This window comes from Labrus mixtus, chromosome 23, assembly GCF_963584025.1.
Source record: "Labrus mixtus chromosome 23, fLabMix1.1, whole genome shotgun sequence".
Lineage (NCBI taxonomy): Eukaryota > Metazoa > Chordata > Actinopteri > Labriformes > Labridae > Labrus > Labrus mixtus.
This window is the reverse complement of record NC_083634.1, coordinates 6547824-6560425: the sequence shown is the minus strand read 5'-3', so window position 1 is coordinate 6560425 and position 12602 is coordinate 6547824. Positions and strand designations below refer to the sequence as shown.

At 44.1% G+C, this 12602-nt stretch overlaps 2 protein-coding genes across 3 annotated transcripts in view; one reads left to right on the top strand and one right to left on the bottom strand.

Annotated features, from left to right (window-relative positions):
- The window catches only part of eml3 (EMAP like 3), a 41509-nt gene extending 36696 nt beyond the window's left edge, over positions 1-4813 (bottom strand). For both annotated transcript variants that reach the window (XM_061031427.1, XM_061031428.1), the window contains exon 1: positions 4657-4813. In XM_061031427.1, coding sequence (XP_060887410.1) covers positions 4657-4681 — 25 coding nt within the window. In that variant the 5' untranslated portion in view covers positions 4682-4813. The remainder of the gene's footprint in view (positions 1-4656) is intronic.
- A 1913-nt stretch (positions 4814-6726) lies between these two features.
- ecsit (ECSIT signaling integrator) lies at positions 6727-12102 on the top strand. Its single transcript, XM_061031221.1, has 8 exons — positions 6727-6875; positions 7280-7450; positions 7966-8365; positions 8474-8697; positions 9928-9985; positions 10306-10454; positions 10565-10670; positions 11558-12102. The coding sequence occupies exons 2-8, from the start codon at positions 7310-7312 to the stop codon at positions 11818-11820; spliced, it is 1341 nt and encodes a 446-aa protein (XP_060887204.1). The 5' UTR covers positions 6727-6875; positions 7280-7309; the 3' UTR covers positions 11821-12102.
- The last annotated feature ends 500 nt before the right edge of the window (positions 12103-12602 follow it).

The window sequence follows — 12602 nt, the reverse complement described above, 5'->3', positions numbered from 1 at the left end:
GCCACGTCTCCAAATGTCCCCAAAATAATAAAAACTGCTATTTGCATGTAAAGCGTGTTAAAACATCAGATTCTCCTGCAGCAGGCACTTTGAAATCACATGCAGCTTATTCTCCGACGGCCACCCACTTGTTCTCTTTGACTCTAACCTGCATGATGACCTGAACCACCTACAGACGCCGTCTGTCCCAGAGTGCATCACTCTCTGCATTTAGTTCTCCTCTTTGAGTGTGACGCCTCGCCGCCCCTATACTTCCTGCACGCCCCTGCACCAGAATCTGAGGAGTGAAACCGAGAGCAGCTTCACCTCAGAGAGACGCTCTCTCTTCCCCCGCTCCTCCAGACATCAAGGGCAACGTTTACACGACTGAGATCTGTAACAGCATCATTTGATTAAGTTTGAAACATCTTTAACAACACCTCACCACAGACATAAAAACACGGCTCAACATCCTGAGTCACAGATCAGAAAGCCGCAACCTTTGTCAAACATTTCCTTGAGGGGTTGTTTGTCAGTTTGTTTGTCTGGATGTGAGAGTACAGTCAAACCAGAGTTGGTGCCGGATGGCCTAGCGGGTATGTCGCACACCCCATGTACGGAGGCCATAGTCCTCGTTGCAGTGGCCTTGGGTTTGGTTTTGACCTCTGACCTTTGCCACATGTCAAGCAGTCAAGCGTTTAAAGAGGACATATTCTCCACCTTTTCAAACAGTCCTCTGTGGTCTAAATGAAACATCTGTGCTGTGCTTTGGTCAAAATATAACATGAATCAAACACCAGAGGAGGTTTGTGACCCTGTAGAAACCAGCTCTCTCAGAACGCTCCGTTTTGGTGTGTGTGTCTCTTTAAATGTAATGAGCCCACCCTGAGTTTTCCTGGAAGACATCACTCCTCTGTAGCGAGAATAAAAATGGAAGACCTGCTCAAATGTTTTGTTCTAGTCTGGGGGTGGAGTCCATGAGTGGAGATATCAGGGGAGGGGAGGGGATTGTTTTTTACCAGAATCCCACTGTGACATCACAAGGAGAGCACATTTGAAACGGAGCATTTTTCTCTGTGTTGTAAGAAAAGATGTTGTAGTTTATTCGTTTCTAATTTTAGAAGAATGGGAAAAAATCTGCTTCCTTGTTTTGTTTTCTGTTGCGATTCGTACGTCAGCCCCCGCAGTTTGTTTGAGGTTCACCACCCCATCAACACCTGTGAGCAGACGATGCATTTCTGCTTTTCGATCCATGACAAGAGCGTCCAGCAGCCAAACACAACACGGCAGTTTGTCTTTTGATTCGTGTGTGATTGTACGACAAAATAACTATTAAAAAAAATGATTGATGCATGTGTGTGTATAAACACTAACATTTATCTGGCACAAAGCTTCAGTGTTTGGAAGCTGCAGCTCTTTTCTGGCTCAAAGGAAGTGATGCCTTCAAGTGTTCTATTTGTTTGCAGTAAATTAGGGCTTTCACGTCCGTGGACAAAGAGTCTCAACGAGGGCTGCACAATAAATCGCCATTTTATGGTTATCACAGTGTGAGCTTTAGCAACATGCACATCGTAAAAGTCTGAATGTACCGCAATAAATCTGAAAATTTTAGATTGTTTTTGCCAACAACTAGCACGGCTCTCTCACTCAGCAGACGTACATTTTCACGCTCTCACACCATTTTCATGCCGTCAAATTAAACTCAGACTATCATCTTCTCCTCAGAGTCACTCTAACAAACTGAAACCACGACCGTCGCTCTTCAGCCTCCAGAAGAACTCGACTGATCCTCTGAAAAGAAGTTTTACAACAGTCTGTAAAAAATGATGTAACTTCCTGCTGATCTCTGCACAACCTGCACTCTGTCCCACATCTGTTTGTTCACAGTGAAGAGAGGATCCCATTAAAGGAGGACGCTGGTGTTCTTTATTATGTCATCATGTTGTCATCGTAAGTCTTTACATCGCCGAGAGAGACTCTGACATCCACACAGGCTGTAATCAAAGCTGGAACACCCTGACATTATTCTTAATGACGTAATAACCAGCGGCTGCAGAAGCTCAGTCTGCTGCAGGTTCAAGTCCCGGTACAGACCAAAGTCTGGAGACTGGTCCGGTAGCTGGAGAGGTGCCAATGAGCAAAACACTGAACCCCGAAACATCTCAGAAGTCTTTCATGTGCAGCTCCATCTCTGGGACATCTCTCCTTCAGTGCATGACCACAGATCCTGTTTGTGTGTGTGTGTCCTGTCCTATGTGTGTGTGCGAAGCATGTTTATTATATATAATATAATAATATATTTATTATTACTATCATTTTTTTTGGGCGTTTTGTGCCTTTATTGTAAAGACAGGACGGTGGATAGAGTCAGAAATCAGGGAGAGAGAGAGAGTGAGAGGGGGATTCGAACCTGGGCCGCCCGCTTGGAGGACTACAGCCGCCATACATGGGGCGTGCGCGCACTAACCACTGTACCACCGGCGCCCCCTCCTGTTCGTGTTTTAACCAGTTTTATTATTTATTGTTTAAACTAAAGACAGTTGTTGTTGTTGTTGAACGTGACGCTCTCACCAACCGATCAAATCGTTTTCTTTAAACACATGCAAGTCAGAGAGGAATGAACGCCATGTAAAAGTAGACAAAGTCTTTTTCTTCCTCCGTGTACACATGGATGTAAACTTGGATGCTGAAAACCTTTTTATGCTGAGATCGTGCAGCAGCATTCTGGTATTATGTATGTTTGCTCATTTAACAAATGTGAGATTTTTATAACGCTGCACCAGATTTAACTTCATATCAAATGTGTCAAAGTCCACTATTTCACTTCGATGTCTAAAGAACTCTCTGAATAATTAACAGGCTTGTGTGCAGGAATATAGAACATGGAGGATGCAACCAATCGTGATATGGAATCATTGACAGGATGATCGCAATCAGATCGAATAGATCTGAAACCGATGACCACCGCAACCCTGAGAGTCACGATTCAGGATTTCAGCTGGTTTGGTTCAAACTGACGACAACATAAGATATCTGTTTTTATGGTGCAAAGAGTTGAGTCTGTATTTAAAGCTGAAATGAAATCATTCCCTGCATCACACATCAGTCTGACTACTTTATAATGTGCATGTTTTATATACTTTGTGAAACCGTTTGACTGAACCTCCGGCGTTTTTATTAACGTTGTGATATCTAAGCCAAGTCAGATTCTTCTCCTAAACTTGAACTTTGGTAAATTCAACTTAAGCAAAGCTTTTGGCAAACTGTGGGCACATATTTTGGACATTAGAAGTGGAGAAAAATTGTGAAATTGTTATCGCTGCACAGAAACCAGTGACTCCACATCATCTGATTTTTCAAAAATCCAGTCAGCTGACGGTGAAACACAAACACACACACACACACACACACACACACACACACACACACACACAAACACACACAGGAGCACATTACTGATGAATCTTGAGTTTAGATAAATACTCATAATGCAGCCTCAGAGAGATTTACACTTCTCTCCCCTGCAGCGCTCTCTCACAGCAGCCTTCCTCACAGACGCTGGAGCACATCCGCATGTGATATTTACTGTTCCCTTGTGCCTCGCCGCCCCATCGTTTAACAAGGCAAGTAAACACAACATCAGCACACAAGGTGGGACAGCGAGGGCCTGCAGATGTGCAACAAAAGCAGCTTTGTGCAGCAGCGTCGGTCAAACACTCAGGAGAGAGAGCAAGATGTGAACACTATATTTTCATTTATGAGTCAAATATGTGTGCATAATCATGATGTTCAAAAGTCACACAGTGCAACATGTTGTACAAACATTGTATGATGATGTTTGTTTGTAAACAAGCTGCTGCTCGTCTGACATTTTGAATGCACCAAACCTCATTTACAAAAAAGCTGATTTTGACAACTACTGAATGTTCCATGAAGTACAACAAACTCTGCAGCCCCTTCACATCAGTCACAACCAGATTAAGAAACACAGGAACTACAGTTGCAGTCACGCCTCATATTTTACTCCAGCCCGCGTTTGGATCCGAGTCCAAATCCGTCGGGCGCTGCAAGGGAAACTCGACAGCTGCAGAAAATGTAAATGTCAGATGTTTATTAATGCACCAGGACGTGATGCACACACCTACACACGTATTACGCAAATGCGTGTTGCAACACTGCCCTGCAACGACACTCAAGTGCGCCATCTAACTCTGCAGAAATCTGGACGTTCATTAAAGAATAAAGTGAAGCAGGGAGCCAAAAGTTCAAGAAATATTCTCTACTTCCTTAAAAGTGAACATTACTATGAAGCCTGTCTGTCTTTTCCCACTGAAATAAACCAAGAAATACTGCAGCAAGCACTGCGAGAAATCAGCATAAAAACGGTCTCATGACAGATTTACAAGTAAAATAAAGATGGAAAGCATGCCGAACAAAGCCGGAGAGTTTACACTTTTGGAACATAGCCTACTCTTACTTATGTTGTCCATGTTATGTACGTTAGCAGAACATTAAATAAACAACTATTGGAAACTTTTTCACAAGATGTTTGGAGCAGTGTTCCCTCCATAACGATGCGAGAGTCATATCCGAAAAGTCAGACAACTTTCCGTAACGCTGGCGGTAAACAAACAGTGAGAAACACAAACAACACGCAGGTTTCCATGCTTCACTCACCCAAACTGTTGGTGGAAGAGTCCATAATCCGGAGTTTGAATTGTGTGAAGTTTGTCTAAGAGGAAAGTCTGCACTGAGGTGTGTTTTCCATGCTGAGAGAGAGAGAGGGAGAGAGGAGTGTCAGAAGTCACACACTGCTCGGAGGACTCCCATCAAACAGCCCAAAAGTTAACGACAATAACACCGGAAGCAGTTTTCACAATAAAACATGAGCGCGTCTTATAATAAAAGTCTAGAATTTATGAAACAAAACTGAAAGTGCAAACTGCATTCATAGGCCTACAGTTTAAATATATTATGGACAGTTCATTATGATTAGAGGTGCTGCTTGTCAACAGGCAAGGCAGGCGACAGCTTGGGGCCCCAGACCAGTAAGGGGCCCCTGAGGGCTAACAAACTTTAAACCACAGCAGTGGCTCAAAGTGTGGAAAAGTTTCCCATTACAGTAGGAAACCTCCCTAAGGGGTCCCCATTTGACAGCACTCACTCTCGTTGCCCTGCTGAGCATTGCATTATGCGTTAAGCATGCGTTATTGCTGTGAAAAACAAAGTTTGTGCTTGAAAGTCAAACAAGAAAAATAAAGAGGAATTATCCGTCTATAAGAGAGAAAACAGAAACTGGAAAAAGGGGGAGAGGAGTAAGCGTCAGGAGACTGGCAAAAATAATGGTGAATGGTGAAGAACGCTGGTTGGAGGGCCCCCCAATTAATTTTTACATAGGGCCCCAACAGACCCTATGCCACAGCCACTGATTATGATAAGCACAGAAAACCTAAGAGGACATACATTCAAAGATTTTATTTTTGGCTCCATTTTCCTGTAATAACGAGCTCAATTTATTTATGTCGTTATCTCGGGACCACAATGTTTGTTATCTTGTAATAAAAAGGTTGATTTGTCAAGATCTTGTAAAAGACTGACTGGCTGAAATGCATTATTGTCAAGGTAAAAACCAGTGTTTAATCACAAGCTAACGAGAAAAATAAGTTGAGTTCTGAAGAAAACAAACAAAATTGATTGTAATTATGTGGGAAATGGAACAAAATAAATTGTAGGATGCATATCCGCTGAAGGCTTCCTTAAAAACCAGCCTGCACAAAGTCAATTAATTGAGAAAACAACCAGGGAACACGGAAAACTGAGTAAAATAAATGTATGTATGTCCCTTGTAAGTTCATGGTGATATTTACAGGATAAAAAGCAGTTAAAATAGTTTTAAATTGAAAAGCACAGTAAATCTTTACTGGACACAAGTGGGTGTTTAGGAGATACCAGGTAAATAATACTACTTAACTGGCTTTTATTTTATTTTTTAAATAAATAAGTCAGACACTTAGCATTTATTAAAAAACATAACTTTTAGTAATTTCCAAAACCAGTTGAGAATTTAATGATAGCATGAAATAAATGTTACTACAGGTATAAGAGTAAATCAATAATAATAATAAAATAAAAAGCCCCGAATCAAAACGTTTAAAGTACACACCGGAAGTACTTTGCCTCATTTTGGCGGGCTTGGCGATATTCGCAGCGCTCGAGCGTGTTGAGATCATGGCTGAGTCTCGTTGTTGTTAATGTCGAAAGTTTCATTTTTTATTCCTTTCAAACTGTTGAAGACGCTTACACTCAATAAACAACATCCACTTACTTACCTGAGGAGTGCAAACACAACTTTTCCAGGCTTCACCTCCGCGCCTATCAGATAAATAAAGGTATATCAGTTGGGAAGATATTTGTCGCCACCTCGCGGCAGAGCGATGTAATACAAGCATATCTTGCTATTCAAAACGACTAATAATCGACTTAAAACAACCTTTATATTATTTTAACGACATTTAAACCTTTATTTGTTACCAATTTGCTTAAATAAACCTTCAAATTTAATACGTATTGGGCGTGTGCTCCTCTTTGCTTCTACTTGACAAGGTTATCGATTACGACTCCGTTTGTACCACAAGAAAAAGTGCCAAAATATCCAGACAGCAGAGTTACATTTTAATTTATCAACAAAACAATAAACAACTCAAAAATATGTACCATTGCAGACACAGGAGCCGCGGAACAATTATCACAGCTCATGTTTCTGTTGTTTGGGGGAAGCGAACTCCTGCAGGACCGGATGTACAACCGGCTCTTCAACATGGAGGCGTCCAAGGAGACAGATTTCTGAAGGGGACTTATTTCTTCATACCCTCGTCAGCATCACTGTTGTCTATTAAGTAAGGGTTATTGAGTTTATGTGAGGTGTATATTTGTCATGTATTAAATAGAACAGTTGTTATTAGAAATAAATCATTACATAAATTAGTATTTCACCCGAAGACAACCTCCTGTCTGCGAAACCTCGTACAGAACTGTGTTAGTTTAATGTTTTCTCTACTCCAGGATATTAAACAAATGGGATAGAAGTAAACTAAATACTTTTTCTTAATCAAAAAAGTCAACTCTTTTGTTCGGCTAACACAAATTCAAAGGACATTAATTTAATAGAATATATTTTGGTAACAGTTTAAGCTGTTTTCATAATCATTTGACGTCACCCTTGTTGGAAAATCTTCAGTTTTCTTACTGGGGTTCTGCATGGTTAAATCCTGTTCATGTCATGTGTATTGCTCCTCTGCAGTCTCCCGTGTGTCTCTGTGATGTCTCCACCATGAAGTGTTCTCGCTGCCTGCTGCAGCTGCAGACTCTCAGACTGGTGGGGCAGTCAGTCAGAGCGGCTGCCCAGTATGGTGCTGGACTCCAGTCGGCCTCCTCCAGTCAACCCAGCGTGCTGCACAACACCAAGCACCAGGTAAATTCTCTCCACACATAGCAGCCTGATTCCATTCAAAATATTGATAATCTAATGATGATCGCATGCATAGAAAAAAGGAGGTATCACACATCGAAGCAGAACAGAGCTTTTATTTTGAAGTCAAACAGAGGGCGTCACATCTCGCAGTTACCACCAACTCTCAGCAGGCGCTCATTTTTCACTCTAACTGTGAGTGGTTGGTAGCGCCGCTGTTTGTGAGTTAGACCCGTTTTACAATGAGGCAGATTTAAATAGAAAGAGGACAGTCTCCCCCCAAATGACGGCGTGATGGCTCATTTAAATACACACAGCAGAGACGCCGTTTGCTCCGCAGCGCAGGTGGGGGAGCGTTTAACCCTTTGCGCTGTCTGTGAGATAGACGGGGTCTCATGTGGTTTCAGGAGCGCTAAAGCCGTACAATCATTTTGTGTGTCAGGCCCTGAATGGGCACGATGTTTAATATTTATGCTTCCTCATTAAAATATATTAACAGAAGTACTTGTGGCTTCTAGGTGTTGAGGCGTTTCCATGGCAGCCCGGCGTGCGCAAAGACTCCGCCCACTGAGTTCATCAAAGAGTTTGACAAGGAGAAGAACAGATCTCTGGTCACACAGGACGGCCTGTTTGAGCAGATTTCCCAAGACGGCAAATCTAAAGCGACGTTTAACAAAGTGGTGGAAGTCTTCATGAAGAGGGACGCGAGGCGGCGAGGCCACGTGGAGTTCATCTACGCCGCTCTGGCGAAGATGCAGGAGTTCGGCGTGGAGCGAGACCTCGCCGTCTACAACAAGCTGCTGGACGTTTTCCCCAAAGAGGTGTTCGTGCCGCGAAACTACATCCAGAGGATGTTCAACCATTACCCCCGACAGCAGGAGTGTGGCGTGCAGGTCCTGGAGCAGATGGAGAACTACGGTGGGTCTGATTTAGACTTCAGGATGCTCCTGGAATTCCTGGAAAGCTTTGGAATTGAGACAGTTTGTTTTCTCTCTGAAGTTTAAATGTTTTTTGTTTTTTTTTTAGGAATCTTACCGAACGTGGAGACCAAAGTGCTGCTGGTCCAGATATTCGGAGAGAAGAGTCACCCCGTGAGGAAGTACCAGCGTCTCATGTACTGGTTCCCCAAATTCAAAAACCTGAACCCCTTCCCCGTCCCTCAGCAGCTGCCCGAAGACCCCGTGGACTTGGCCCGCCTCAGCCTGACTCGTATCGCTAACGACCGGGACGCTGAAGTCACCATTTACCAGGTCAGACTCGTCAGATTTCAAGAAAATAACTAAAAAACATTCAGGAAAACGAGTGAGAACGAGTTAGGAGTGAGAACTTCAGCTGGAGATTTATCTTTTGTCTGGGTGTTGATCGAGGAGCTGGTCTCTGGATGTGTTAGCAGCAGTAAGACAGACGGTGGAAAGGGACCAAAGTCTTAAAAAATCGACCTCGCAAAACCTCTAAAACACAGCGAGCGGTTGATAAAAGTGTTTGTTGAAGTGCATTTAGAACAGGAATCGCTTTTGGTCGACTCTGTGGAGAACATAAGGCTGACTCTGTGAGTCCGCTTACTGAGTCGACAGTTCAGAGTTTTCAGCGCTCGGTGTCGACGCCCTCCATGTGAGCTGTTTATTGTCGCTGCGATCGCAGCCGAGCTTGATGATGTCACCAAATAAAAATTTAAAAAAAGAGGTGGGACTTCTGATATCAACTTTGTCACCGGCATGAAAATAGGAGAATTTCTTTAGAATTGTATGACATTTTTATTTGGGATATTAAAACAAAAACGCTTTTCGTTGTTCACAAAGGATCTTAGTTTCATTTAATGGTCCCTCGAGGCGTTTTTGGATGGCAGGAACTTTTTCATAGGTCCAGGAACTGTTGGAACCCTCCCCCTTTTTGGATTAGGTGTCTTCGGACTAAACAGTTCTGGGGTCCACACCGTGCAGAGTACCTACCCTGAAGCAGGAGCTAAAAAAGGTTCCTCTAAACGGGGTACTAGGAACCAAAACAGTTTGTAGTTCCACGAGGTGCAGACTCAGTAAAAAAAGGGGAGGGTTCCAACAGTTCCTGGAATTATAAAACAAGTTCCCATGGGATGTAAAAGCCTATTGAGTCCTCATTCAGATTAAAGGCGAAGCGTCACAGGGGCGTAGCGGTCTGAAGCAGGCTTTGACCCAAAGGACGCTGGGTAAATGAGTCTCGATACAGCTTCAGGCGTAGAGCTGCCAGGACACGATTTCTTTTACACGTTTGATTTTCTTCTTGAATAAAAGGAAACAGGGAAATTTAAAACGGACTGAACGGTCACTAAAGATGGAGGCGGAAGTGCTGCACTTTCGTATCCTAGCAACAGTAACCGGTGAGAAGCGCTGTGCACTCTGAAGTCGAGGCGGTGGGCTCAAGAGAAGCCGTTGTTCTCTCTTCTTTAACGTCATCATCTTTGACATAAATAACGTTTATCTGTGTTTGTCTTCTCGTCCCTGAAGCTGCCGTGTACAGACGTCACCGAGAGCGGAGAGGAAGTCACGCTGCCACATGTCGTCGGTAAGGAAACGGTTTTCTATGTTTGAGTCGTTCACAGGTTTCAAATGTTTACCCCTTAGCAACACCTTAGTTACCGTTTGAAACACGTCTCCATCGCTTTCCTGTATCTTTGATCTTTTGATGTCCGCTGACCTTACGAGTCCTGCTGTTAGCTTCTACTTCTATATTCTTTGTTTTTACAACAAAAGCTCATCCCTCAATTCAGCTAACGTTTCCTGTCATTCTTTAAATTAGAAAGTTGACTTAGCTCAAAGATGGATTCTTGGCCGTACATTTGGTCTCATCTTCTGTGTCTCCTGTCGTTCCCGTGGTGACTGCAGGGACCCAGAGTCCGGATCAGGTGGAGCTTCTGTCCAAACACAACCCGAGCAGGCCCGTGTTTGTGGAGGGTCCGTTCCCTCTGTGGCTGAGGAAGAAGTGTGTGTACTACTACATCCTCAGAGCGGACCCCACTCCTGCTGAGGAGAAGGTGGGGAGCTTTATTTTTCAAATTTACCAACGCTCATTTAAATAGAGCAAGATGTACCGTCGTTTTGAATCTATTGATATCGGAGTATCCCTCCCCCCCCCCCTCCACAGGTAGAGGAGCCCTACGATCCAGAGAGGTGTTTGGACTATCCTCTGCAGCTGGACCTGGAACTGGATCGAGACTTTGGGGACGAGGAGAGCTTCGACGTGGAGGATTGTAAGATATCTGACACACCCTGAAATCTTCCCGACTTAGTCCCCGTGTCTGTTTTATTTCAGAGCATCGTCTTTGAATTGTTTCCAATGAGTAGAGAGCGTTTGCAGCAGCAGGCGGTCGCCAGGAGACAAAGCGCAGCGCCCAGCGACATCTTTCTGCTCTGAGCACTTCCAGTTGAAAATCTTTCGACTTTTCAGAAAGACGCTGTTGAAGTCACCGTCGCACTTTTCAAAATCTGAGTTATTCGCCGTATTTTTGCCTCCTACGGATCGTGCCCTGTACCCACATCCTCCTCGCTCCCTGTCCAGACAAAGTCGGAGGACAAACATCCTGAAAGACGATCTCAAATATAAAACGTGCAGTAAAAAGAGCAGCGCGGTGTCGGTCATACAGCGGCCGTTTTGAAGAGACTGTTGTCATAGAGACAGGACGCACGTGCAGCGCTTTTCCTTTCACATCTAAACGCTGCTGAGTGCACGGCCAGCGCTGGACACGGGGCCTTTCTCATCCAAACATGCACGTCACAGTCACAGCGGGAGAGGAGGAGGTGTCAGGGGGCGGACGAAGCACAATGACTATTTTTAGCTTTATGTGCTCATAATGCTACGCGTAGTTTGACACATTCACAAAATCAACAGAGAGCTGAGATGACGTCACCGCCTCCTGCTGCGTTCTCATTGGCTCATCCCGTCTTCATGCAGAAAACCTGAGGCGGGTGCTGGCAGGTAAAGTCAGGGTAAAACAATCGCCCGTTAGCGTTCACATGTGCAGCTCACCGGGAACAAATCAAGAAATGTCAATTTAAAAAAGAGCGAAATACACCTTCAGGTTTGATGGCGTTACATTTAAGAATCTGAGCGTGTCTCCTGTGTGTGTCTTGTCTGCAGTGGACGAGGGTCCTGTCTTCGGCATGTGTATGACGGGTCGGGGCGACCAGTCCACCCTGAACGTGTGGATCTCTGGACTCCAGCAGAACAACCCGATCCTGGGTCGGGTCCCCACGCTGTTCCGCCTCGAGGCCGGGCCCAAAGAGCTGCAGGGGGCCGAGGACACGGAGTCAGAACACGAGCGCACAGCGAACCCGGAGACCCCGAGAGAGGAGGGCGAGGTCACAGAGGAGGAGGAGCCGAGGAGGAGGAGGAGTCAGTGACAGCAGGCAGACGGTTTTTAGACTGACGGAGAAACAAAAGACTGAGTGGTATAAATGTGTGTCAGTGTACATGTGAGGAGCTCGGACACCAGCTGATCAGAAGACCATAAAGTACGTTACCTGATCGAATAAATGTAATTTAAAAACCTTCTGTACGTCCTCATTTAGATTCGCTGGTTTATGGAGAATTTACAGGATTTAAAAATAGGAAAAAAACATATTTTCAGTTTTTAAAGGACGAATGTGCGACATGTTCCACATAAATATATCATTAATCCAGTCTCTCCTGTGTAAATGTGTCTCTGAGTCATGACTGTCTACAATGAGTGAGAAGCTCGAGTCCCGCTGGCTGTGTTGTTGTCAGAACTGTGTTTACATGGACAGGACGGCCGGCTCCTCCCCTTGAGTATAAAAACTGTTTTAGTCAAGAAGAACATACTCACTGATTATTTGGATGTTAGTAAGAGTTTTTAGATCACGCTCACTCTGTACAGTAGTGTAGTAGATAATCAAACGCCCTCTGCTGGTTAAAACTGGAAACATCAAAACGTCAGACCAGGAAGTCTGCTGGTGCCCCAAAACTGTCACGGTCCAATCAGAGAGGAGCTCTGCAATCAGCGTCACTGTGACTCAGGTGAAGTTGATCTCCCCTCACCTGGAGTCAAAACGAGACTCGATGATGATTTGATATTTAAAAAAAACTGTTAATAAAAGTTCACTGTCTTTCGAGTTCAAACCAAAACAGAAATGTTAATTAAACGGTGTAAAACAAACTTGTTTGA